This window comes from Passer domesticus, chromosome 8 (assembly GCF_036417665.1).
Source record: "Passer domesticus isolate bPasDom1 chromosome 8, bPasDom1.hap1, whole genome shotgun sequence".
Lineage (NCBI taxonomy): Eukaryota > Metazoa > Chordata > Aves > Passeriformes > Passeridae > Passer > Passer domesticus.
In genome coordinates this window covers 27396799-27422757 of record NC_087481.1, presented here as the reverse complement: position 1 = coordinate 27422757, position 25959 = coordinate 27396799, and the positions used below count along the sequence as shown (strand labels likewise).

General features: G+C 45.2%; 1 protein-coding gene across 1 annotated transcript in view; it reads left to right on the top strand.

Annotated features, from left to right (window-relative positions):
- PCDH15 (protocadherin related 15) overlaps positions 1-25959 on the top strand; it is a 651760-nt gene that overhangs the window by 571508 nt on the left and 54293 nt on the right. Inside the window, exons 31-34 of the mRNA XM_064429942.1 lie at positions 4399-4539; positions 6738-6850; positions 18355-18464; positions 19672-19812. Coding sequence (XP_064286012.1) covers positions 4399-4539; positions 6738-6850; positions 18355-18464; positions 19672-19812 — 505 coding nt within the window. The remainder of the gene's footprint in view (positions 1-4398; positions 4540-6737; positions 6851-18354; positions 18465-19671; positions 19813-25959) is intronic.

Below are 25959 nucleotides of genomic sequence, written 5' to 3'. Positions count from 1 at the left end.
TAATGAGAGATGAAAAAATGGTTCTGAGTGGTCTCAAAGCTCTTAATCCTCCAAAAATGTGCACAGGAGAGCACCAGGAGGTGTTTGATAAATGCTCAGTTTATTTATCGGATAGGATTCCCAGGACTGACATAAAAAGAAGTGTTTGTTTTTCCTGTATATCCCTTTTTTGATATGGCTTATCACTGTAAAACCTGGGATATTTCTGCCGTGGGCAATTCCCTTCCGTATCCTGCCTTTTTTTGATTGGAAATGCTAGTAGAAACAGATGCAGAACACTAATTTTAACGAGCAGCAGCTTCCAGAGCTCCAGAACATCCCATTTAATGCTTTATCCATTCTCCTAACACCTCCTGAGGCTTTCCTTCAGTGGAGCCCTTTTGTCAAATTGGGAGTAATTCTCCTTTTTGTCTTCCATGCACTCACTAAAAGTAACAGGCTATGAGATATTCAATTAAAGATTTCATAGCATTTTAATTGGAGGTAAAACCATTTTCAGGCTGGCCAGACCTTGATCTTTTAAAAGCTCTTCCTGTGGAATTTCAGTGGTTGCTAGAGATCACGATATGGGACACATGCTGCAAATTCCAGGAGTTCCTCAAGTAATTTTATCTCAAGGCTTTAAAAGTTGATGGGGTTTTTTGTGTTCAGCTTGTAAATTCAGAATTTCCAGCTTCAGCAATTCAGAATTTCAGGTCCTCTTGTTGAGTTTCCTACTAAAGAGTAAAATCCTTCAAATTTTATAGTATATATTAATAAAATAAGGGTGAATTTGCATGAGTGCACTATTCACAGCCCTGAGCTGGTGTAAGACTCACCAAACTCATTCACTTGCCCTGGCTGTCCCATCTTCCACAGTTGCTTTGAGTAAGTTACAAAAACCGTAAATCTGGGGGATTTGGCACCACTTTCTAATTTTTTTTCCGTGGAACTAGCTTTACAAAACTGTCCTTGTTGAACTCCTTATTATAAAAATTACTCAGATTTGAGTTGAAATCTACATATGGAGATAATATATGGAGGTTTATCTGGAAAATAACTCTGTGTTCATGATTGTTGCCATTCCATACTGGTCCTTAGGGGTGAAATCCAGGTACACTTGGAATCTTTACCTGTCAACTTCAAATGAAAGCAAAATTCATTTTTCTCTATTCTTTCCTTGGCCAAGAAATTTTGTGTCTGTTACCAGTTTGAATCCCAGAATGGTTTGGGTTGGGAGGGACCTTAAAGTTCCCTCGCCCTGTGCCACCCCATCCCACGAGCAGGGACATTTTCCACTGTCCCAGGCTGCTCCAAGCCCTGTCCAGCCTGGCCTTGGGCACTGCCAGGGATCCAGGGGCAGCCACAGCTGCTCTGGGCACCTGTGCCAGGGCCTGCCCACCCTGCCAGGGAACAATTCCTAATTCCCAATATCCCATCCATCCCTGCCCTCTGGCAGTGGAAGCCATTCCCTGTAGCCTGCCCCTCCATCCCTTCTCCCCAGTCCTTCTCTAGCTCTCCTGGAGCCCCTTTAAGCTCTGGAAGAAGCCTTAAGGTCTCCCTGGAGACCTCCAGCCTGGACATTCCCAATTGTCTCCTCCTGTCTTCCTAGGAGAGGTGTTCCAGTCTTCCTCTCCTGGAGAGTAGAAGTAACAATTCCTAGCTTCTTCTTGAGTTGCTTGCAGAAACACACATGAAAACCTCCAACAATCCTGGTGTTTCCCTTTTCCTCATTTTCTCTGGCTTTATTTCATCAATTTTTTTTTTTTCTGGGAGTTATCTGGACAGGGCATGTGTGCATGGTGCAAGGCCCCTTTTCCAGGGACAGCCTCACCAGTACTGGGGACATGTTTGTAGCTGTCACCTGTGTCAGAAATAAACAGCATTTTCCCTGAGCAAATGGAATTTGAAGGAGTCATGAAGCCATGGAAGAAATAATTGGAGCTGGATGAGCTTTTTTTAAAGTTTTATGTTAGTCCTGGATATCAGGGAAACTTTGGAGAGAATGATTGTGGTTCCTGCCAAGCACAATCCTTGCTCTGTGGTTTATTTGGGAATATTATCAGCTAGATTCAAGTTTTGCTGCAGACATAATAATGCATCTAAATTAATTTAGAACAGAGGCGAAAGATGATTAATATTTCAGATAATTAAAACTTGCTTCTAAATAGATTTCCCTGGGAAATCTCTCTGGAGATTTTTCTAATTACATCAGTGCCAAAATGCCATAAATAAAAAATAAATCCTGGTTTTGTTATTTTTCTGAAGTGACAGGAGAAAAGTGTACTTGATAATCACATCAGGAACAACAATAACCTGATGAGATTTTTGTTTATTTAATCACAAATTACCTGGTGTGAGGAGTTTTAATGATGATGAGGATTCTTAGTCTTCCAAGCAAGTTTAAGGCCATTACTCTGAGCCCAAATAGCCTGGATTTCAGCAGGTAATTTGCTCTTAATTATAACATTGAAGAAAAATGACTGAAGCAGGGAATGCCAGGGGGAAAGTTGATAATGAACTCTGCTATGCCATGATCCCAGAAATTTCTCACTTTTTCCAGGATTTGCCCTCTGTAGCATGTGTGAAGTGCTTTTAGCTATGAACACAATCATTTATTAATTTGCTAACCACTCGAACATGCCTGGCAGACACATTTAGGATGATTAAAGTTGCTGATGGCCTCATAAACCCTGCCCAGGCTGGAATTCCTTGGAGAGCTCCAAGAGGCAACACTCAAATGACTTCTGTTGGATCAGCAAAACATCGATAGCATTTAGCGAGCTCAAATCACTTTTGTAGCCATTTCCATTGCTGTTTACAAAGGAAATGTTCTGTTTCCATGTAGTTTGTGGCTGGCATGGGACATGGAATATATTCCCAATCCCAACAAAGCACATTATTGAATATAGGTAAAAATCAGCCATCCACCATTAATGATATTTTGGCTATTTAAACACAACATAAAGGTCAAAGCCTGATCTGACCTTGAGACTCAGAGGCATTCAGAAAAATAGGACAGAAGTGTTTCTCTGAATCTACTCCCAAATATATTTAGCAAATAATTTAGTTGGAATTTTGTAAAATGTCCCAAATCTCTGTGTATCCAGACTTTGGAGTACTGGAAAACCATTATTCAGACATTAGTGTGCAAAGAGGGAATCTGTGCTAGACCCCCTAGTGTGGATGAAGAGGCAGATGAGACATCCTGCAAGTAGCTGGGAGAAGTCTTCCCAGTGCAAACTCTGGTTCTCATGAGGGACTTCCACCTACCAGGTGTCTGCTGGAGATGAAACCCTGCAGAGACAAAACCCTACAGGAGACGCAGAGAGAAAACATCCAGGAAATCCAGTTCCCTGGAGTGTACAGAAAGAAAAGGGCCGAAGCCCAGCTAGAACTTCTTTGACTACAGCCATAAAAGACAATAAAAAATGTTTCCATAAATGTATCAGCCACAAGAAGTGGGCTAAGGATAATCTCCATAATTTATTGGATGCCAGCAGATCCAGGGCAGTGCCCATCCCCTGTGCTGGCACCTCAGATCCTGGGGTCACTTCTGGGCTCCTCCTGGCCAGAGAGCCCTGGAGGGGCTGGACCGTGGCCAGGGAAGGGAACAGAGCTGGGAAGGGGCTGGAGCCCCAGGAGGGGCTGAGGGAGCTGGGAAGGGGCTCAGCCTGGAGCAAAGGAGGCTCAGGGGGGACCTTGTGGCTCTGCACAACTCCCTGCCAGGAGGGGACAGCCAGGGGGGGTCGGGCTGTGCTGCCAGGGAACAGGGACAGGAGAAGGGGAAAGGGCCTCAGGCTGGGCCAGGGGAGGCTCAGCTTGGACAGCAGCAGGAATTTCTGCATGGAAAGGGTGCTCAGGCCTTGGCAGGGGCTGCCCAGGGAGCTTTGCAGTGCCCATCCCTGGAGGTGTTCAATAAAGACGTGGCTGGTGGGACATGGGGACAGTTTGTGACACACCCAGGGGTGCCTGGGCTTGGTTCTTGTCATCAAAGCAGGGGCTGAACTGTGGGGAGGGTTCCTTATGGAGCTGCTTAAAATCCATCTGCAAAACAGCATTTTCTTTAACCACTGCTAAGTTTCTTAAACTTTAAATGAGTTTTATACCAAGTCCAAATATTTTTGAAAGGTTAAGCCACGCCCATCTTGTGTTTAAAAATTTTGGTTTTTATAAAACACTTCTGTGTTTAAGTAGGTGGGGTTTCAGCCCTTTTCTTTCCAAATCTCTGGTGACTTTTCCACCTGAACCTCTCAGGTGTCATGGAAGGTATTTAGAGGGGATTGAAGGGGTTGCTCAGGTTTAAGGAAGACAAACAGCAAGTTTTACTTGTGATGGCTTTACCTATGTTACATTTTAATCCTTCAGGAGGTGTGTAAAGCCCCCAAAATACCCAATTTGCCTCTTTTTGCATTCCAGGGCACCCCAGCAAGTCGGGTTCGCTACAAGGTGGATGTTGTCCAGTTTCCCTACAGTGCCAGCATTTTTGATGTGGAGGAAAACTCTGGATGTGTCGTCACCCGAGTGAACCTCAATGAAGAGCCCAGCACAGTGTTCAAGGTACAAATTCAGCTGCAGTGCCACAAAATGTTCCCTGGATTTGCTGGGATTCCTTTCACCATCGTGGTTCTCTGTTTTTTCTGCTGCATAGAATGATTCCAGAATCATTAAGGTTGGAAAAGACCTCCAAGATCAAATCCAACCTTTCATCGGATTTCCATGCAAAATTTCAATTCCGTTTGTTCTTTTGTTTCCATCTTTTTCTCCTGGCATGTGTTTTGTGCCTTTGTGATTTCAGGGATGTCTTGAAGAGATGTGGTTGCACCTGCTGGGAGGGCGGGGAAAACAGGGAGGTAGCTTTGGGAACTCTCATTTTTCCCAAGTTCACTTTCAACAGGACTTTTGGGAACAATTTGGGGAGAACTTTGTAAGAAAAGCTAGGTGTCTTGTAAATGAACTACTGCACACTGGGTAGTTCAGGAGTTTCTGTTCACAAGTGTTTTAATGTAAAAACATTGATTTTAAGGAAACCTAAATTCCCATTTTGTTGTCACTGGTCCTAAAGAGTCAGGGGTGAATTAGTGTGGATTAAGGTGTGATTTTAACCTAAATCAGTAGAGCATCTGCCCTTTAAGATCCATGAAGGAAGGGGGTAGTAAAAAATGAAAAATAGAAGTGGGTCACTGGGGAAAAAAAATAATCTCCATATCTTGGGATGGATATAATTTCCCTACTTGGAAACTTCCTTATACTCATTAATGTGTTGTTTTGTTTTTTTTTTCTTGTTTCAGTTATTTATTTCTGAAATGAGGGTTAAAGAGAGGTTTACTTTCTTACCTTCCGCTATGAGGAATAAAGCTGTCCCCTGTTTTCCACTCCTGAGTGTCCCATCAAGGGCACCTTGAACTGGAGCAGTCCCTGGTTTAGGACAGTGCTAATTTAAGTCCTTTTAAGTTTCTAATTAATATAATAAAACCCAAGGGGGAAGGGGATTTTTCTTGCTTAACATCACCAGAGTGGAATTTTTCTGTTGCTGCACTTGCTGGTTTTACTTCTTAGTATTTCTTTTGTGGGGCTGTTTTCCAAAACTGGGATCTATTCCTCACTGTTTCATATTAGGGCAGTAAATAGGACATTCAGCAGGGAATTACTTTTCAGAAAATGTGGATTCTTAGGAAAAAAGCACAGAGAAGACTCCAGAAATCAGTGATGGGAACACTCGGAGTTGGTTTTTGCTTCAAGACCACTGGGCTTGTGTCTGCTGTTGAATCCTCTGGGAATTTTTCCAGTCATTATTTAACATCTGGATAATTTCTGCAATTATATGTTGCACTGGCGACTTTCCTGATATACCGGCTGGAAAAAAAAAAGGATTATTCTGGAATAGCTTGGACTGACAGAAATTAATTGAAAATGTTCTGCTAGAATGAGGTGCAGACCCGCCTCATATAGCAACCTCCAGAAAGAAGGAAAAAATTTAGGGAGAAAACTGGAAAAATGCCCATTGCTCCATCTTCAGTGGGCTGGAGTCCACACACAAGCACATTTCATGGGAAAGCTAAAAACAAATGAACCTGCTGTGCCAGCACAAAATCACAGATTAAATCAACAAATAGACATGAGAAAATATTTTTAAAAATAAAGATATTAATAAGAGGCCTCATTTAAGAGAAGGTAATTTGGTCTTGTCCAAGTTTGAGCTTAGAGCATCTCTTTTCTGCAGAGGACTTTTTGGAGGGGGGTGGGAAGTTATGCTATTTTTTTTGTTCTAATGTGAGCTCTTGGTTCTAGATATTAACGTCAGCAATTGATAATTCTCACCCAGGGCTTTTCCTGTCTGTTTTATTGGAGTTACAGAATCCCAGAATCATTGTGGTTGGAACACCCCTCCAGGATCTTCGAGTCCAACCTGTGACCAATCCCCAGAGTGCTGAGTGCCACATCCAACGGTTTCTTGGACACCTCCAGGGATGGGGACTCCACACCTCCCTGAGCAGCCCATTCCAATGTTTAACAACCCTTTCCAAAAATAAAATTCCTCCAGTTCACTGTATTTCTGTAAATTTTCCAGCAGAGGTTCAGCCTGGGGATGGCTGTCACCTTTTCCCTCTGTGTTTTGTTCTTACGCCCCATGTGACTTGCAGCACAAGAAAATGACCTCTGATTTTTTAGACCGTGCAAGTACCAGAACTGCTGGAAGTCAGGGTGAAAAATGTTCTTTTGTGTAGTCAGAGCCTGATTTTCTGTGTTGTTTGTAGCTGGTGGTCATTGCCTACGATGATGGGGACCCAGTGAAGTTCAACACCACCACAGTGGAAATTGCAGTGCTGCAGCCCTCAGTCATCCCACGCTTCACACAGGATGAATACAGGTAACGAGTTCATTCTTTCACCCTAAAACTGGTATTTTTAAAGTCAAAATTATGTCCTGTTTGAAGGCTAGTCTGAAACAAGCTACAAAAATACTCTGTTGTGGTGGAATTTTACTGTCTGAGCAGGTTGTCACCACCTGGAAAGATCTGGGCTGATGGTGATGGTGAGGGAAGGTTTGCTTGAAATTTTCCCCTTAGAAGTTGTTGAAAATGTCAGTTGGATAAACAAATTTCATGTGGTGGAACTGGGACTGGTATCACCAGGGCTCTGGGTTAAGTTTCCTGTGGTGTGTTTTGACCCTCTACACCATTTTTGTGAGGCATTTTTTGTCCTCTACACCATTTTTGTGACGTGTGGGAGAACTCAGACTTGACCTCTTCAATGTTAGAAGTGCAGGTGATGGTTATTATCACCACAGAGACATGATTTCATAAATTTACTCTCTGACAATTCAATACCATCGACCTCAGAGTCTTAAAATTGATCAAAAGCAAACCAAAAAGTGGGCTGATTAATTTGTTAAATTTTGTATCAGAGAATGTGTTCATGAATTTGACATCAATACAATAACAGGAAGTGATGAGGGCAAGCAGCTTCAAGATATCAAGAAGTTGCAATGTGTTCTCTCTATGCCACTGTAGTGATATAATCAGCAGCAGAATGTAGTGGGGTTTGTGCAGATATTTCCAAATCCAAGGACTGCAGGCAATCAGAAAGCAGAAACTGAACATAAATTGTCTTCAGTAAGCCCTAAAGGATGGTCTTGTTCAGCTATTTAAAGGAGTTTAGACAAAAATTCATTATCTGCGCTGTATTTGTCCTCATGATTGGAGTATTAGTATATTTCCCACTTAAAGAAATGAAAAACAACAAAAACATGCCTCTCTTCTCCTAATTTTGTGTTTATCTTGGAACAAATGTGAAATCTGAAGGACCAGTGCAAAATAACAAACTTTCCATTTGATAATAATCCTTTGCTGAAGGATTTTTCTTGAGAGAGAAATTGTTCCTGCTGCTCCCTGCAATTCCTTAGGTACCTCCAGAGGTGTGCAGTGTTTGCTGCATTACTTTGGACAATGTAGCAAACAAAAACATGTCCAATTAGGACTGGAATTTCAAATCAGGGCAGGCAGGTGTCTGTTTGAGCAAACTTGCTGTGGAGCAAGTCCAGAGAGGCCTTAGAGATTCCTGAGGGGACTGGAGCAGCGTCCCTCTGGAGCCAGGCTGGGAGAGCTAGGAATGCTCAGCCTGGAGAAGGGAAGGGTGTGTGGAGACCTCACAGCTCCTTCCAGGGCCTGAAGTGGCTACAGAGAAGGTGGAGAGGGACCCTGCATCAGGAACTGGAGGGACAGGACACAGGGAATGGGTTCAGAGTGCCAGAGGGCAGGGATAGATGGGATATATTGGGCAGGCCCTGGCACAGGGTGCCCAGAGCAGCTGTGGTTGCCCCTGGATCCCTGGCAGTGCCCAAGGCCAGGCTGGACAGGGCTGGGAGCAGCCTGGGACAGTGGAAGGTGTCTCTGCCATGGCAGGGGTGGCACTGGATGGGCTTTAAGGTCCCTTCCAACCCAAACCACTCTGGGGTTGTGGGATTCCTAAACCTGCCTTAAGCCTCAGTTCTATCCCAGGAGCTGAGAATATTTTTTCACTACAGTGAAGAACTCTTGCAGTGCAAAGTGACTTGTAGCCCATAATACCTTTTGATGACAACACCTGAATAAACCAGGTTGTCTTTGTGTCCCTGTGAACTCTTCAGGATTATCTCAACAGCCTGGTTTCCCTTTCCAAAGCACAGCTCCATTCCTGGGAAGTTCTTTGCACAGTGCTAAGAAGCTCTTTTGGGGACAGCAAAGGCATTTGTTTATTTTCCTCAACGTTGAAAATGAAATTAAAACAACCCCCGAAGTTTTCTGATTCAGCTCCGAGACTCTCAAATATTCGGGAGCAGGGCTAGTGTTGATTCCTAAGGTTTTCAGGGACTGCCACACTCTGCAGGCTGTGCTTTGTTTGGTTTGTTGACAGTGATGCAAGCTGGAACTGGCAGGTGTCACAGGACCTCATTTTCCAGTGCCATGGGATATCTTTAGGGTGGAATACAGCACAAAGCAATGGTGCCCCTTGCAAAAGAAAAAACTGCTGGATGTGGGTGCTTGAATTTCAGATAGATTGAGAATTAGTGGCTTTAGAGTGGATTAGTATTGATCTTTGCTTGTCTAATTAGCGTAATCTGGGTGATTCTAGCACTGTTCTTGAGCTGGTTTACAAACTTCCTTCCTGTGTATTTAGGGAAAGGTCAGAGTTGAACAGTTTTACAGCATAAAGCTGCAGCCTATGCTACAAAATCAAAAATAAATACAAAATAGAGAGCAGATGGCATGAGCAGAAAGGGAGATGAAAGTGCTACTCTGCCTTGAGCTGACCTGCAGAGCCTGGCAGCTCTGCCAAAGGAACACCAGCACTTCTTGGAGCCCTCTTCACACCCAGGGAGACTTTGATTGATCATTATCCGTGTTCAGAGTGAGTTCCAGAGGAGACACCTGTCAAATGGATGAAGGCAGAGTGGTATTTATTCACTGGCTCTCCCTCTGCATTATTGCATCATTTAGGGCAAATTAATTGGTCTCTCTCCCCCCCACCTTCTTTGTTTGGATTGTAGGTTATTCTGGAGACTTCTAAACACTGCTGAGCTGTCCACATTGAACAGCAAAGGGCAGCTGAGGGCTCTGAGATACAGAAAATATAGAATGGAATAGCTGATTTAGGATAAGTGGGGGATAAAATATAGTTCCTTCCTAATGGCTTGTGAGAGGTCCCCCCTTAAAGTCCATCAGAGGAGATGTTCTTCATCCTTGGCTTCTCTGGAGGGGACAAGAGGAGGCCAGGTGGGATTTGGGATGTTCCTCACCCCCTCCCTCTGAGACGTTTCACTCCCTCTGAGAATCAGAGCAGCAGCAGGGCAATCTTCTCACTCTCTTCAGCTGCCTGGAAAAAGGTTGGAGCCAGGCTGTGCTGCCAGGGAACAGGGACAGGAGAAGGGGAAAGGGCCTCAAGCTGGGCCAGGGGAGGCTCAGCTTGGACAGCAGCAGGAATTTCTGCATGGAAAGGGTGCTCAGGCCTTGGCAGGGCTGCCCAGGGCAAGGGTGGACTCACCATCCTTGGAAGAGCTCACACAGGTGTGGATGTGGCCCTTGGGGACGTGGTTGGTGGGGAACAGGGTGCTGCTGGGTTCCCAGCTGGACACGATGGCCTTTGAGGGCTTTTCCAACCCCAGTGACTCTGTGGTCAGCCCTGTATGGTGCCAGTGCTCCAGCTGGATCTTTCCTGAGGAGCCCAGGAGCTGAGCTGCATTAGCAGTGTGGATCCTTGTGTGTCCTTGCCATGGATGTTAAGGATGACTGAGGGAGCTGATGGCAGCAGTGCCTGACAAACAAAGTGGTTTCCAAGCCAGCCATTGTTCCACGAAAACACAGTGCAGAGAAAAGAGGCAAAAATCCCAAAGAATCAAAGTGCTGGGGCATGTGGACATTCAGTTGGAGATGGCTGGACCGCCTCAGTGCCCAGCTGACCTTTGGTGCCAGGGAAGGACATGGCTGATGCTGCTTTTGTCACCACATCTCCCTCAGGGTGTTGGCTATCAGTCAGATTCCAGGAGTATTCTACAGAACTGGTGGAAACATGGACACGTCCAGTGTCTCCAGCCCCTGTGACAGCCTGGAGAGTGGGTTGGTGGGGGACATGGAGATTTTTTACAACCCTGCTCCAAACAGGGTGACACAATTCACATGGTTTATTAAATGTTTGTAATGCTGGCTTTGATCTCATCCTGCTTTGTGCCAGCAAAATGGTCTCTGGATAAAAAAACCATGGCACTCCAGAGTGGTTTGGATTAGGAGAGACTATCTCATTCCACCCCTGCCATGGGCAGGGCCACCTTCCACTATCCCAGGCTGCTCCAAGCCCTGTCCAACATCCCTTGGATACTTCCAGCCACAGCTCCTGTGGGCAACAAAAAAAAAAGAAAGTTGAAACCCAATAAACCAAATAAATCAATTTTTTGAGAAAATCAAATCTGCCATACAGAGCCCCTTTCCCAAGATCCTCTTTCTCTTGTCCTGACTTCACCCACGTCACCTCTGGATCAAGGATTTCATCCAGAAGTTTCCATTACTTCACAACAACTTATGGCAGCGCTTTAATTTCTTAATTAACAGATATTAATTAGTAGCGCTATGAAACAGTGGAGACCAGATGTAACTGGAACCTTAGATGGATATAAAGAGGTATTTTTAGCAAGCCTGTCCTCTTTATGAGCATGTCCTCAATTTAAAACAGTAAAAGTTGAAAGGGATTTGGGGTCTTTTTGGTGTTGTGTTAATTAATAAATTCCACATCCTCTGCAAGGGGAAGGTCATTGCTCATAGCTGGAGCAGGGAATGGAATGGGAACCAGGAGCAGCGTCATTGCTTCCTAATTAGTGCCTGTGGGCACATTAACCAGGTGTTCAGTCATTCCAGAACAGGAAAAATGGGGAATTTTGCAAACTTACAGCTTCTGTTAGTGTTGCGTTACAGCTCCCCAGCCTGTCAGAAAAGATATGTCCAGTTGCCCAGCAATCTGAAGTTTTATGGGGAAATATGGGAAGCTGTGAATTCCAGGCTGTAACTCGATGTAAGTGTAGTGTGGCATTTTATTTAATTTTATTTCTCTCTCAGCACCAGCACTGCTGTGGAAATGTGTTCTGCCTAAAAAGGGAGATTTCGGGATACATGGAATTCACTCTCCCTTGGTGGAAGAGCCATCACAATTAAATCCTTCAATATTGGATTCAAACACCATCTAAGCAAAAGGATTTCACAAAACAAAATCATGGAGCTGTATGAGGAGTCATTATTCCAAGAGATTTTTCCCAGTCCTCTGGTTTCCTGCTGTTCACTCAGTTTTCCTCATTGGGATATAGGGAATGGGGAACCCTGCACAGTGACAGTGAGGGTAGAGGGGGTGGCATGCCATGGTTGGAATTTCTGTAATTTGGTGCTTCCTTCAGAAAGATAGGAAAAGCATCCACAGTGCTCTGGGTTGGAGCTCAGGAATTGGAAAGAGTGGTCCTTTCCAGTTTGGGATGTTCCATGGTTCTCAGTATCTGTGAATGGCTGAGGCCTTGATGAATCAGAGAATTCCAGAATGGTTTTGGCTGGAAGGGACCTTAAATCCCATCCAGTGTCACCCCTGCCGTGGGCAGGGACACCTTCCACCGTCCCAGGCTGCTCCAAGCCCCATCCAACCTGGCCTAGGACACTGCCAGGATATCAATTCCACCTTAGATGCTTTTCCATCAAGCTGCTCCTGAGCTGCATTTCTTTAAACTTATGGAAGTTTCCCCTTTCCCCTCCTAGCAGAGCTCCCTGGGATTTTCCCCTGTTAGGGATAATTTTTCCCCTCAGGAATAATTTTCCCTTTCTTGTTAGAGTCCACAGGATGGTTTTTTTTTGTCCCTCAAAATATTTTGTTTAATGCTGTTCGATTTAGAGCATCCATTTGGATTCTCCTTTTCCCAGCATATCCAGATCCTACCACTGCTTTTCCCACCTTTCCTAGGATGGAATTTACATTTTATTCAGGGAAGACCACAGGCAACCTTCTAGTTGCAGCATTTTGAGATGTGGGGGTAAAAGCAGTCAATGTTTTCCTCACACTTAAGCTGGAGCTTCCAACATACATTTGGAATTTGCATCTCACATCAGTGGCAGCTTGGATTCGGGAAAACGTGTGTGATTGTCCCTTTGGAATTTCTGGTTTAGAGTTATTTTCTGCTGGTACTTTATTTGGTTTGTAATAAAAAATTAGCAAATGTGGTTATAAAGTTACATTAAATTATTTCTACAGCAGGAACTGAAGCAGGATTTGCCATGGAAAAATTAGGGAGTGAGGAGTTACCAGGTGATCACAGGAAAAAGATCCTTTTCCCCCTACTTTTCTTTCTCTTAGTAGTACTGATTGCATTGTATTAAAACTCTATGCTTCTTTATACCAAATGAAAAGGAAACTAGAATTGTAGGAATTATTTTTCAATGTAATGTTCTGGTGGGATGTTTCCTGGGGAAGAGGAAAGCTCAGGGAGCCAGATCCCAGCAGGGAAGCTGTGCTTTGAAAGGCTGAGGGCTACATCTCCCAATACCACATTAATTTAATGTAGGAATAAATCACTTTGGGGGTGTGGATATGGAACTGAAATGATCCATAATTTTAGTATTAACCCCATTGGCATCCAGCAATGTGTTTTCCTTCCAGCCATGTTATCCTTGGAATTTATCCCATCAGTCTGACCAGTCCAAATGTGTGACTGTGCCCCACTTTGGGCTTGGTGTGCATTTTCCCCCCCCTTTTTTTTTTTCATCTGCAGAATTCTGCCAGGAATATTCCTGCCTTCGTGGCCTCAGGTTTAATTTGGGAAGATTGGAGGGTTAACATGAGCACAGAGAGGTCAGGAGAGCAAAACCTGACATTTGGGTTAAAATACAGTAGGTTAAGACAGGATCACTGGAGCAGTGTTCAGACTCCCTTGTCATTTGTTCTGGAGATAAATACCATGGGGAGGTCAGAGTGCCTCCATCCAATCTGGGAATTGAGATAGAAAGGCAGGATATCAAGTCCAGGAAGGAATATGTGACACTCTGAAGATAAAACTGCTTGATAAATGAATCTAATTAAGATAAAAAAATTATTTTCCAGAAAAAAAATATTGTGATTGCCTGGGACAAGCCGTTCAGGTAGTTGATAGGAAAGCAAAAGTAAATTGATGGATTATTGCTCTAAAATATGTATAAAACTTGATAAAATGCTGGTTTATGCTCTAAAATATGTCCAGGTCTATCTTTTACTGAGCAAGCACAGGAAGCAAGGTAGTTTTTATGTGCTGGTGAAAGGGTTAAAAGAGCTGTCATGGAGATCATGTAATTCCAGACTGGTTTGGATTGGAAGGGATCTTAAAGCCCATCCAGTGCCACCCCTGCCATGGGCAGGGACACCTTCCACTGTCCCAGACTGCTCCAAGCCCCAGTGTCCAACCTGGCCTTGGGCACTTCCAGGGATCCAGGGGAAACCACAGCTGCTCTGGCTCTCTCACCACCCTAAGAATAAAAACACCCTCAGTGTTAATCAGGTTGAGGTAAGCAATTTAATTAAACAGCACCATAACTTAATTTCGGAGGGGTTTTTATGAACCTCCATAAATGAAAATATAAATATATAAAAATATTTTGTATTATAATATTCTATATAAATACATATAAAATATAAAGTCCACAAAGTAGAGGCAACTGGAGTTGCTCATATGGAATCCATTCACATCCCACTATTAAGCTTCAGCTCTAAACCAATTTTCCAAATTATTATTGGGTTTGCTGGCTTGAAATTTAATTTTTTATTAAATCTCACATTCATGCTTTTGGAGATAGACAAGTTTCATGGTGAATTTAAAGCATATTGGCTATCAGGCAAATTGAAAAAGGGCTGGGAGTGATGTGTTTAGTGTAGAGAAAAAGAAGAAGTAGAAGAGTAGTGAGGAAAAGTTAAAATTTCACTTGGACTCTTCCAGTAGTTGTGCCCTGCAATCTATTTGAGACGTGCTCATTCTCCCTTTCCCACTCTGATCAAGACACAGATAATTAAGCTATAGCACATTCAGTCATTTTTTAAAAAATTGTATTTATTTTCTGTGGTTTTGTGCGCAAATAATATCTTTATTTTAATCCGGCTCTGCTTTGTGGTTGCTTTGTTTATTTTCTGAGGGACAAAGGCATTTTGTGGTTTCATACTCAAAGAAATCAACGAGGTCTCTCTTGGTCTCCTTCCCATCCTGGGTGCTCCCAAGATGCCATTTATTATTCCTGTGGAAAAGTTAAAATAAATCAAAGGGCCTAAATGCCACATTGCTGTGATGGTCAAGGAAAAAAATATCATGGAAATGGATGAAATAGATTAAAGTTGTCATGGTCAAAGGGTGGTTGTGTGAGGAAAGGGAGATTAAAACTCTGGATAAAAATGAGGTGGGATGGGGATTAAAGTGGGTGTTAATTGTGGTTTATCCCTGAGATTTGTGGGATGCAGGTGGAGTATCATTTATTGCAAGGGACCTTCTCACATCCCGGAATGGGATGGATGTGGATCCTGGGCACAGGAGTTTTGGGAAGGAATCAGAAATCACAGGTTTGAGAAGGTGGGGCGTTCAGAAAGGAACCATTTCATTGAAAATGTTTCAAATATTTCAAAGCAGTGCCAAGGAAGGGAAGGGAGCTGGGAAGGGGCTGGAGCCCCAGGAGGGGCTGAGGGAGCTGGAAAGGGGCTCAGCCTGGAGCAAAGGAGGCTCAGGGGGGACCTTGTGGCTCTGCACAACTCCCTGCCAGGAGGGGACAGCCAGGGGGGGTCGGGCTGTGCTAACAGGGACAGGAGAAGGGGAAAGGGCCTCAGGCTGGGCCAGGGGAGGCTGAGCTTGGACAGCAGCAGGAATTTCTGCATGGAAAGGGTGCTCAGGCCTTGGCAGGGGCTGCCCAGGGAGCTTTGCTGTGCCCATCCCTGGAGGTGTTGATAAACTGTGTGGATGTGGCACTTGGGTACGTGATTAGTGGTGAGCAGGGTGGTGCTGGTTGATAGCTGGACTTGATGATCTTGGAGGTCTTTTCCATCCTGAACAATTCTGGTTCCATGGAGTCAGCACTGGACCGGGAGGCAGAGACAGTCAGCACTGGGCCAATTGACAGTGACACACCAACCCCACCTAGGTGACAGTGACACATCACTGCAGCCTGGGTGACAGTGACAAACCAATCCCTTCACCCTCCCTGCCCCCCAGTGGTGTTGAGCTCACAGAAATTCTCTTCCCTTACACTCCCATGGGGGTTTTCTAATCCTTTTCTGGGTGGCTTGGGCTGGATTCTCCTGCTTTCTTCTTCCCACAAAAAAATCCAACTTTTATCATCCAGTGATGCAAAATTCTGGCATGTCAGGGCAAAAAAGCACCATTTTCCGTCTGAGCCATTCAAACATTGGAAAATAAGGAATTTATTCCCTTGGAAAGGCTATTAGAGCTGGAAGCACAGGATAAAGAGCAGGATACAGAAAGTTGGATGCTCATCTTCTGCTGCTTTGTTTCTCTACAGTCCAAAGGAATGCTCTGAAGGGATGAGCTGGGTGTTTTACTGCAGCTGATGCATTGCTCCTGTTGTTCCAAATCCCTGGAATTAAAGGAAGGGAATGAAATCAGTGCAATTATCGTAGTGGGGAGTGGGGGCTGCTGTTCTTCCCCCTCCCTCCAGAGCAAACAGAAAGCCTCTCACTAATTACTATTGATTTACCAATCCCTTGGATTCAGCACTGGCAGAGGGAGCTATAAGGTCATCCCCACTGCAGAAATATCCTGGAATTGTGCTGGGAATGAAATGTAGGGCTTTTGTGACACTCCCACACCTTTAGAAGACAAAGAAAACAAAATTATCTACAATGCAGTATAAAAAGGGCACTTTCTGACCTCATCAAAAGAACTCGAGCTTTTAATGCTTCCAGCTTTGGAAGGTTTTTCCTCCTGTCTTTCCCCATCTTTCCCTGCCTTTTGGCATGTTTTTAATCCCTAAGATTAGCATTTGCATTGGTGAAATGAACATTAAAAAGCTTTTCATAGCAATGGTTTAAGAGCTTAATAAATTAAGGAGCAACAAGGAAATTTATTCCAATCACTGACACAGAACGGTGGGAGCAGAGGGATCTGCTCCATGCCTGTGGGTTTGAGTAAAAGGGGATTTTTCCATCAGTGAAAAAAAGAGGAGATCACTGTTATATTGCATGATCCAAAACTTAATTTCATATATTCATTATCTCTAAGTTTTTCTAGGAAGTTCAAAGCAATATTGTTTCCAAAGGAAATGTTTGTAAGGCAGACTTCATGGGAAGATTGGCCACTTCTTGGTGGGAAAAGTTTGGGTTCAATAGTTGGGATTGTGTCCTGGGGTTTGAACTTTGATATAATCATGGAATATCCTGAATTGTAAGGGACAGACAAGGATTATTGATCCCAGATTCTTGCCCTGCCCAGACACCCCAACAATCCCACCCTGTCTCTGAGAGTGTTGTCCCAGCGCTCCTGGAGTTCTGGCAGTCTCGGGACCATGCCCATTCCATGCCCTTAGAATGAGAAAATGGGGTCTGGGGTGGAACATTTGAAAACCACCTGGAAGATGAAAGGGGAAAGTGATAAAATAGTCATGGATCACAGAATTATTTAGGCCTGAAAAGGCCCCCAAGATCATCCAATCAAACTGTTCCCCCAAAACTGCCAGAGCCACCACTAGACCTTGTCCCCAGGTGCCATTTGGCCTTTTGAATACCTCCATGATATTCCCTGGAAAGAAGCAGCTGTAGATTCTGTCCAGAATTTTGAAGATCAGTGCACAACTGATCTTCAGACTCAGGAGCCTCTCTGAGCAGATCCTCATCTGGTGTTTGTTATCTATCGAATGAGTGTAATTTTTAAAAATTGAAAACATCTGCATAATACATTAAAAAACCCCATCCACATTCATAGATGAATGTCAAAACTTCCTTCTAAATTTATTTTGAAGAGTTTGAAGCATTAATTCAACCACTGCTTGCCAAGAGGAATATCTGAGGAGGACGATTTGAGATGAGCTCAAGACTCTCACTTGTCCTTGTTGAAATTGTTTGGATTGCTGATTTAAAGACATCAGCTCAGAATTATGGAATGGTTTGGGTTCAAAGGGCCTCAAATCCCATCCAGTGCCACCCTGCCATGGGCAGGGACACCTTCCACTGTCCCAAGCTGCTCCAAATCCCAATGTCCAGCCTGGCCTTGGGCACTGCCAGGGATCCAGGGGCAGCCACAGCTACTCTGGGCACCCTGTGCCAGGGCCTGCCCACCCTTACAGAGGTTGGGTAGCATTGGGTTGCAGTTCATTTCCTGAAAAGCATCTTGGGTTTTGGTACCAAAAACAGGAAAATTTTTGGATCTTTCTGAAGAGTGGAAATTCCCGTAGAGGTGGCTCCAATGTGATTCCTATCTAAGGCATGAAATTTTACCCATGAATGAATTTTCCTGCGTGGTTTTCTGACAGATTACTGAGTTATCTTAGTAAACGTGAATATATTCAAGATCTATTAATATATATATAAAAAGTATATATACAGAAAATATCTATTTTTTCTTTTACTTCCAATTTATCAGGCTGTGGTGTTCTTGTTTCTCCTCATTATTCCCTGCTTTCCCACTTCTCAGATCCAAAAATCATTACATCTTTACGCTGCCACCTCTTATCTATTGGACTTCTCAGTGACTTTTGCATTCTCAAAGGTTAAACATTTTCCTTTTTAATATGATTTTCTCTCGTAACAGATCCTTTGTCAGGCTAATAGATGAAGGACATACTAACCTGAGGGATAAGTGTCAGTAATCCGCTGCTCAGGAATGTAACACAAATCCTTGTGTCCCACTCTGCAGGCCTCCCCCAGTGAGTGAAAGTGCCCCAAAGGGAACTGTGGTCACCGTTGTCACCGCGGCCGCCTTGAACCAGACAGTGGTGTACTCCATTGTGTCAGGGAATGAAGAGGGTAAGTGTAATAATATTTATATTAATACTAGTATTTCAGTCTTGTGCTAATGGGGAACCAGAGATCTGCGAGAAGTTGTGGAGAAGTAAAGCTGCTGAGATAAATCACAGAACCATTGAGGCTGGAGAAGAACTCTCAGGTCATCGAGGTGAAATCCCACCTCATCTGGACAGGCAGGAGGGAATTCCAGGGCTGGCAGGGACTGACAAGAAACCTGGAGAGGGACTTTTTGTAAAGAATGGGTAAAAGGGAATGGCTTCAGGCTGGAACAGAGAACTTTAGATGGGATATTGGGAAGGAATTGTTCCCTGGCAGGGTGGGCAGGCCCTGGCCCAGGGTGCCCAGAGCAGCTGTGGCTGCCCCTGCATCCCTGGCAGTGCCCAAGGCCAGGCTGGACTTTGGGGCTTGGAGCAGCCTGGGACAGTGGAAGGTGTCCCTGCCCATGGCAGGGGTGCCACTGGATGGGCTTTAAGTTCCCTCCCAACCCAAACCATTCTATGTTTCTGTAACTACCATTACTAAGCCTTTGGAGATAAGCTGAAGATCAGATTAATTAGTGAAATTACAAGAAAATTATTCTCACTGATGTGAAAATTCCCATAGATGCCACATAGTGTGAGTCCATGGCACATCAAAATAAAAACATAAATAGCTTTGATGGAATTGACTCGCTTAAAAATCTGATTTAAGGGATTATGGACTTGGCCATGCTGCAACAAATATTGGATTAGAGCCTAATATCCAAACAAAACATCCTGCTAGGATACTCTCTGAGATCCACCTGGATATCTTGACAAAATAACACAGAATTACTGGGAGGGATTTAAAGAATTCCCGATCCCATACTCCTTTTTGTGAGATTGGGCTCTTTGTCTTGTCCCATCTTTCCATTTGTACTCAAGTCCTGTGCAGGGAGTTGTACTCCCTGATCCTTTGTGTCCCTTCCAGCTCAGGATATTCCATGATTTTGTGATGCTGGGTTGGTTATCCCAGTAGCAGGGCAGCTCAAGCCACTCTGCTGCTTAAAAATATCTTCAAAGATGAGCTATGTGGTGTTTTCCAAGAGGGAGGGAGGTAGGGAGGCAGGGAGGGAACGACTTGCTTGGCAGTGTCAGAGAATTGTGTCACCCCCAAAATAAAACCCTTGGGCATTGAAAATCCCTGTTTATGCATCTCATAAAATTCCTGTCTTTTTGCTGGCTTCCAGATGTGTTTGCCATTAACAACAGAACAGGAGTGATCTCTGTGAAAAAGCCTCTGGACTATGAAAGTGTCCAAAGTTATGAGCTCCGAGTGCAGGCAGACTCCCTGCAGGTGGTGAGATCCAACCTGCGGGTCCCCTCCAAAAGTAAGTGTCAAAAATCCTTCCTTTGCCATCTTTTTCACACAGATGTTGCTGGTATTTGCTGAAAAGACTGAAACTGCTCTCCAGTGACCTTGCTGTGTTTTAGGGGGGTGATGGTGATGATGGGATCACAGCCCACAGGGCATTTTTGGATCTCTCAGCCTGACTTGCCCAGAGAAGCTCTGGCTGCCCCTGGATCCCTGGAAGTGTCCAAGGCCAGGCTGGATGGGGCTTGGAGCAGCCTGGGATAGGAGGAGCTGTCCCTGCCCATGCCAGGGGTCACACTATATGGGCTTGGAGATCCCTGTTCTGCAGGGATGGCTAAAGAATTTGATAAATATATATATTTAAAATACTTTAGTAGTGTCTGGCCAGCTTAAATCATACTTATGACTTCGTAATGGAGGTCCCTTTATCTCTGGGTTTGATTCCATACAATGAATTCGTTTCCATTTTCTTGGCACTTTGTTTTTTGTTTGGTTTTTTTGTTTGTTTGTTTTATTTCTTTCTTTGGGTTTTTGGGGTTTTTTTTTGAGGAATTTTAATCAGGTTAAACACTACTTCTGAGTTTCAGGGTATTGAATTGATGAGCTGCAGTGGGAGGAGGTGGGGCACAATTAACACATCTCTGTGGGCTTTGCTGAGGTTAAACTGATACCACTTTGGAGCTGGGTTACTTCGAATGCACAGCCCCAGGATTATACAACACTGAATTAATACAGAGCTGTGACCCACAGGCAGTGACCTGCTGCCAGTTCTGGTCTTGGATACCCCTGAATCCTTGGAATTTGTTCTGAAATTTGTTGGTGACCTGCTCTGGAGCTGCAGGGATTTCTGGGCTCCTCACTTCAAGACACACATTGAGCATGTCCAGGGAAGGGAACAGAGCTGGGAAGGGGCTGGAGCCCCAGGAGGGGCTGAGGGAGCTGGGAAGGGGCTCAGCCTGGAGCAAAGGAGGCTCAGGGGGGACCTTGTGGCTCTGCACAACTCCCTGCCAGGAGGGGACAGCCAGGGGGGGTCGGGCTGTGCTGCCAGGGAACAGGGACAGGAGAAGGGGAAAGGGCCTCAGGCTGGGCCAGGGGAGGCTCAGCTTGGACAGCAGCAGGAATTTCTGCATGGAAAGGGTGCTCAGGCCTTGGCAGGGGCTGCCCAGGGAGCTTTGCAGTGCCCATCCCTGCAGGTGTGCCAGGAAGGGTTGGAGGTGGCACTCAGTGCTCTGGGCTGGGGACAAGGTGGGCATGGGGCACAGCTGGGACTCCATGGGCTGGCAGGGATTTTCCAGCCTCAGTGACCCTGGGATTCTGTAAATAACATAGCCCTGACAAACTGCTCAGCCACCACACAGGCCTGAATGTCAAGAAGCTCAGAAGCTGGGTATCGAATTGTTTTCAGTCATGGTATTATAGGAAATAATTATAGAGAAGTAGGAGCTGGAGTTTTCATCTGCACAGGGGAAAAGTGAAAGAGCATTAAGTGTAACTGAGCTTGTTTTTCAATGATGGTGCCAGGTGATAGCGTGGCAATAATTGAATAAATATATGAGGAGAGAAAGTAAATTGAGATGTCCTTTGGAGTATGAGAGCATCAAATTGGTGACTTAAACTGGGGGTTTCATAGATGATGCTAAATCATGCAAAGTCACATTCTTGTTTTCAGCAGAGCCAAACTCATTAAAGGAGTTACTTTAACTGAAACTTCGTGATATGAAATTGCTGTGTTGTTTTACTTCATTTGAATGGGAGGTGAGCTGGGTTGGATCATGAGGATGCATTAAAAATCTTGGAGATCTTCTTGAGGATTCTGATGATACTGAGCCCTGAAGGGCCTTCAATATTAATGGAGTTTGGACAATGCTCTCTGGCACAGGTGGGGTTTTTGGACTGTCCTGTGCAGAGCCAGGAGCTGGACTTGATGCTTCTTGAAGTAAGAAGGTAAGGGGTAGGAGGAGCAGAAGAATTTGTGTGGAAGCAGAGGGAGCAGCAAAGAGAAAGTGCTGCCTAAACACAGCGACAAAGCATTGGAGCAGGATGGACAAGGAGGGACAAAGAGAGACTTACATCCCGATTCAACCTGGTCCCAGTTGTAGAACCAAAACATTGGTGGGCATGTCCAGGGAAGCTGGGGCTGCCCCTGGATCTCTGTAATTGTCCAAGACCAGGTTGGACAGGGCTTGTAGCAGCCTGGGACAGTGGAAGGTGTCCCTGTCCATGGGAGGGGTGCCACTGGATGGGCTTTAAGGTTCCTTCCAACCCAAACCATTCTGGGATTCTGTGATTTCACGTTCCTAGAGATACAAAGATAATGACAGAACTCCATGGTGGCTTTTCCTGTATTTAAAAGGAATTAATTGACTGGCTGACAAGGTGGAGATTGGTCAAGGGTCATACTCCATGATCTTGGAGGTGCTTTCCAACCTGGATGATTCTATGACAGGATCATGTTAGGCATGGTTTTTATCTTGCTGTCAGAAGATTTGAAAAAAAAGTCACCCTTCCATTGATTATTTCCATGTTTTATCCAGTCAGGTTGAACTGTTTCTCACCTTTGGCACCCCCAGGGCTGGTACAAAGGCACTGTCCTGGCTCTGCTGAACCCAGGGCTTTGCTCTGGGGGCTGGGGGTAAGGCAACAGTCCTGTCTCCTTTAGTTTTTGCTTTTCTAAACCCAAAAAACCCTTTGAGAATAAAGTGGAAATGGGAGTTTTACAACTAAAATTCTGTAGCTGCTCCATAGTAATTGGAAATGATGATTCCACTAGGTTAAATATGAGCATGAATTCTGACTCCCTGTGGTGTTGATGTAACGCAGCCTTATGTTTTTAGTTGCAAAAGTTGTTGCTGGTGGTGCTTTACAAGTTGGCTGCTCTGGCACTTCCCAAATCCAGAGGTTGTGACAGATGGACTCAATGCAAGCAGAGCCTGGAGAGCTGATCCTGCTGCCTCACAGCTCTGGGGGAGCTTGGGACAAACTTCCAATTTCTTTGGGCAGCAGAGCAATGCATTTTAGAGAGGCTGCACAAAACCTGAGCTCCCACTCAGGTTTTTTTGTTAGAAAAAGAGGTTTTATATGGATTTAAATCAGACCTCAGGTCTGTGCTGCTCCAAACATGTTGCTGTTTGCTTCTTTTTGCACTGTCTCGAGCAGAGACAGCACACAATGATCTTCCTCAGGCTTTATGGGCTCATTTAGATCTAAATGCCACTGAAAAATATTCAGTGCTGATTCCTACTTGGTTCTGCCAAATGCAGGAGTGTGAGCTGGAGCCCAGCTGCAGTTCAGCACAGCTCACCTGCCAAAGCACAGAGCCTGCTCCACGCACTTGTAAGGCAGGAGTAAAGCAAAGTGCTCCTAAACCCTGGCAAATTACAATTCTCCCTCCCAGCTGGATTCAGATGAACTTTGGAAAGGTTCTTTGAAATCTGCTGTTGCCTCCTGCAGAATTGCTTTTGGAGATGCAGGGATTCATGTGAGAATTATCCATGCCTGAAGAGCAGCTGTACCCATGGCTGGGTTGGAATGTGGCAGAAGGCAAGTGCAGTGCTGCTGGTGAAAGCACTGAGTAAAACTCACCTGGGAACACTCAAAGTATCCTTAATGCTGTCCCAGTGTCCAAAAATCATTGCTTTACTTCAGCTTCATTTCTGCAGCCTGGCAAGAAACTACAGGCTCACATGGATCTGGCACATTTTTAGATGGGAAGACTGGAAAAGAACTTTCAACAAACATGTTTGGGAAAAAACTTGTGGGAGTGAAATGCTAGTACACCCTGGTGACCCAGAAGTTTTTGCTGGGCTTCTTTTCCGTGTTACTTATTCATGGTCTACTCGTTTTAGGTGTTTAAGAGGTTCCTCAGCTTTGCTTTAGAGCAGCTTTCAAGGTCTTTTCACTCCCCTTAAGCAAACCACAGAAGCTGAAAGATCCAAAAGTCTTGGCAGTGATTATTTAGCTGGTTCCTATAAGCTGAGGATGGATTAGAAGCAGCTGCAGTTTTGTATTTTCTGTGCACTGCTGCTCATCTCCAGGGGCTGGAGAAGAAGAGGAAAAAGGAACTTTGCAGGAGACTGAGGTACCACTGAAATCAATTTTCTTGGCTCTTTTTGGCCACCTTGGCAGTGCTGCTTTGTCCAGGGAAAGATGCTTTTTGTTCTGCTCTTTAAGCAGCAAAGTTATAAATCATAGGCTTTTATACTTGGCTTCTAGAAGATCTCACAAGAATTACCACAAAGGAGTAAATCCTGCTTTCAGCTCTTGGAATCCATGAAGAAAAAAGTAACTGGAGCTGGATTCCAGACTTAGAACACCAAAGATGGGAGGTTTTACATACATGGGGGTACAAATTTCCCCTCTGGAAGGTGAATGTGAATACTGACAGCCTGTGATGATCATTGTCCTCACAAAGAGGGTCTGAGTCACACCCAGCATTTAGAAAAGCAGGTAAAAATTTGGAATATGAAGGGAAAAGGAGTCTAATGACAGACTCTAAACCAGACTCTCTAGGAGTGGACTTCATGGGTGGCCTTTTGCATCAGGCTGGAGGGTGCAGGAGTGGTGGATTTGGGAGCACCAGAGTTCCTGTGCAAGGAATATTTCTGAATCAAGCAGAGGGACTGAGAAAAATCCCCATGAGAAAGGGTCTGGCATGACATTCCCACATGGCACAGCTGCTGCTGGGGGATTTTAGTGAGAATTCCACTGTGAGGGTAAGGCAACTTCTGTAGCTGGTAGAGAGCCCTTTCCTGCAGCCAGCTGTGGAATCGGATCCAAAGGTGGGATGGGGAGGAGCTCACAGATGCCACGTTCCACTCCATCTGCTAGAATGAAGGACTGAGGCCAGAAATTAGGCAGGAAGCTGAAATGCAGGTAGATATTCAGTGGTGACAGTCCTAATGTTGGCCTGTGAATATGGAGGGTATTTAATTTGCTTTCTGCTTAATGTAGTAACTTCCATTTCTCCATTCTCAAAGCATTCACACTTTGCTAAACAAATCAGCATTTTAGCAGCTCAGAGAACTGCCAGCAAATTAAACAAATGGGGAGTTGAGCAAATTGCAAGTCAAACTTTGCACAAGGCTCAGGCACCTCACCCAAACTGGCCTGACATGACTAAAGTGAGCAATATGCAAATGATGTTTAATTTGAATTAGAGAGAACCAGTGCAGGTGAGCCAGCACCTGATCCCACCTGGACTAATAAAATCAGGATCTTCCCTCCAGCACCAAGCTGGTGGTAGCCAGTGCTAGCACTGGTTATAGGTTCAGCAGGGCAAGGTCACTTCCACACATAATCCTGCTTTTAATGCCACCTTCTTCCCTAAAGGGTGGGGCTGCAGAGGGAAAGTCTGTCTGGGTACCATAGTTTGGTATTGCAGCCAGAGACGTTAAGGATCTGGATTAAGAAGACAGAGACTTGACAGTTATTGCAATTTCCTTTCTTTCCTTTCTTTTTATCCCATTCTCTCCATGCTGAAGAACCCCACAGACTGGCTGAGGCTGAGGGAGCTAAGTGGGCAGCTGGTGTCACCTCCCTGCTCCAGCAGGGCCATCCCAGAGCACAGGGCACAGCATGGTGTGCACACAGCTCTGCCACAGCCCCAGGGAGGAGAGCCCCCAGGCTGTGTGGGCAATGTGCTCAGGGCTGGGCACTGCCCAGGGAAGAAGCTGTGCCTCCTGGGCAGGGCAATTGCTGGGCTCAGGCCCTGCCCGTGGCTCTGGTGCCATTGCTGGGCCCCGGAGCAGAGCCTGGGCCCTGCTCTGCCCCTCCTGCAGCCAGGGACAGCCAGGCCTGAGGGCCCCTCTCAGCTGGGGCTCCTCTCCAGCCTGAGCAGCCCCGGCTCCCGCAGCCTTTCCTGGGCACCCAGAGGCTCCAGGCCCTTGCTCAGCTCCAGCAGCTGCTGGCCCTGCTGTGCTCAGCAGCCAGAGCTGGACACAGCACTGCAGAGGTGCCTGCAGGGCTGCCCCCAGGGCCACCATCCCTCCCTGAGCTGCTGCCAATGCTCTGCTGCTGCCCAGGCTGCCATTGGCCTCCTTGGGCCAGGACACTCTGCTGGCCCGGGGACAGCTCGGTGTCCCCCAGGACGCTCTGCTGGCCCAGGGACAGCATTTTAAATATTTGGGGTTTTTTTCCAGATTTCAGTTCCATTTATGAAGCCATC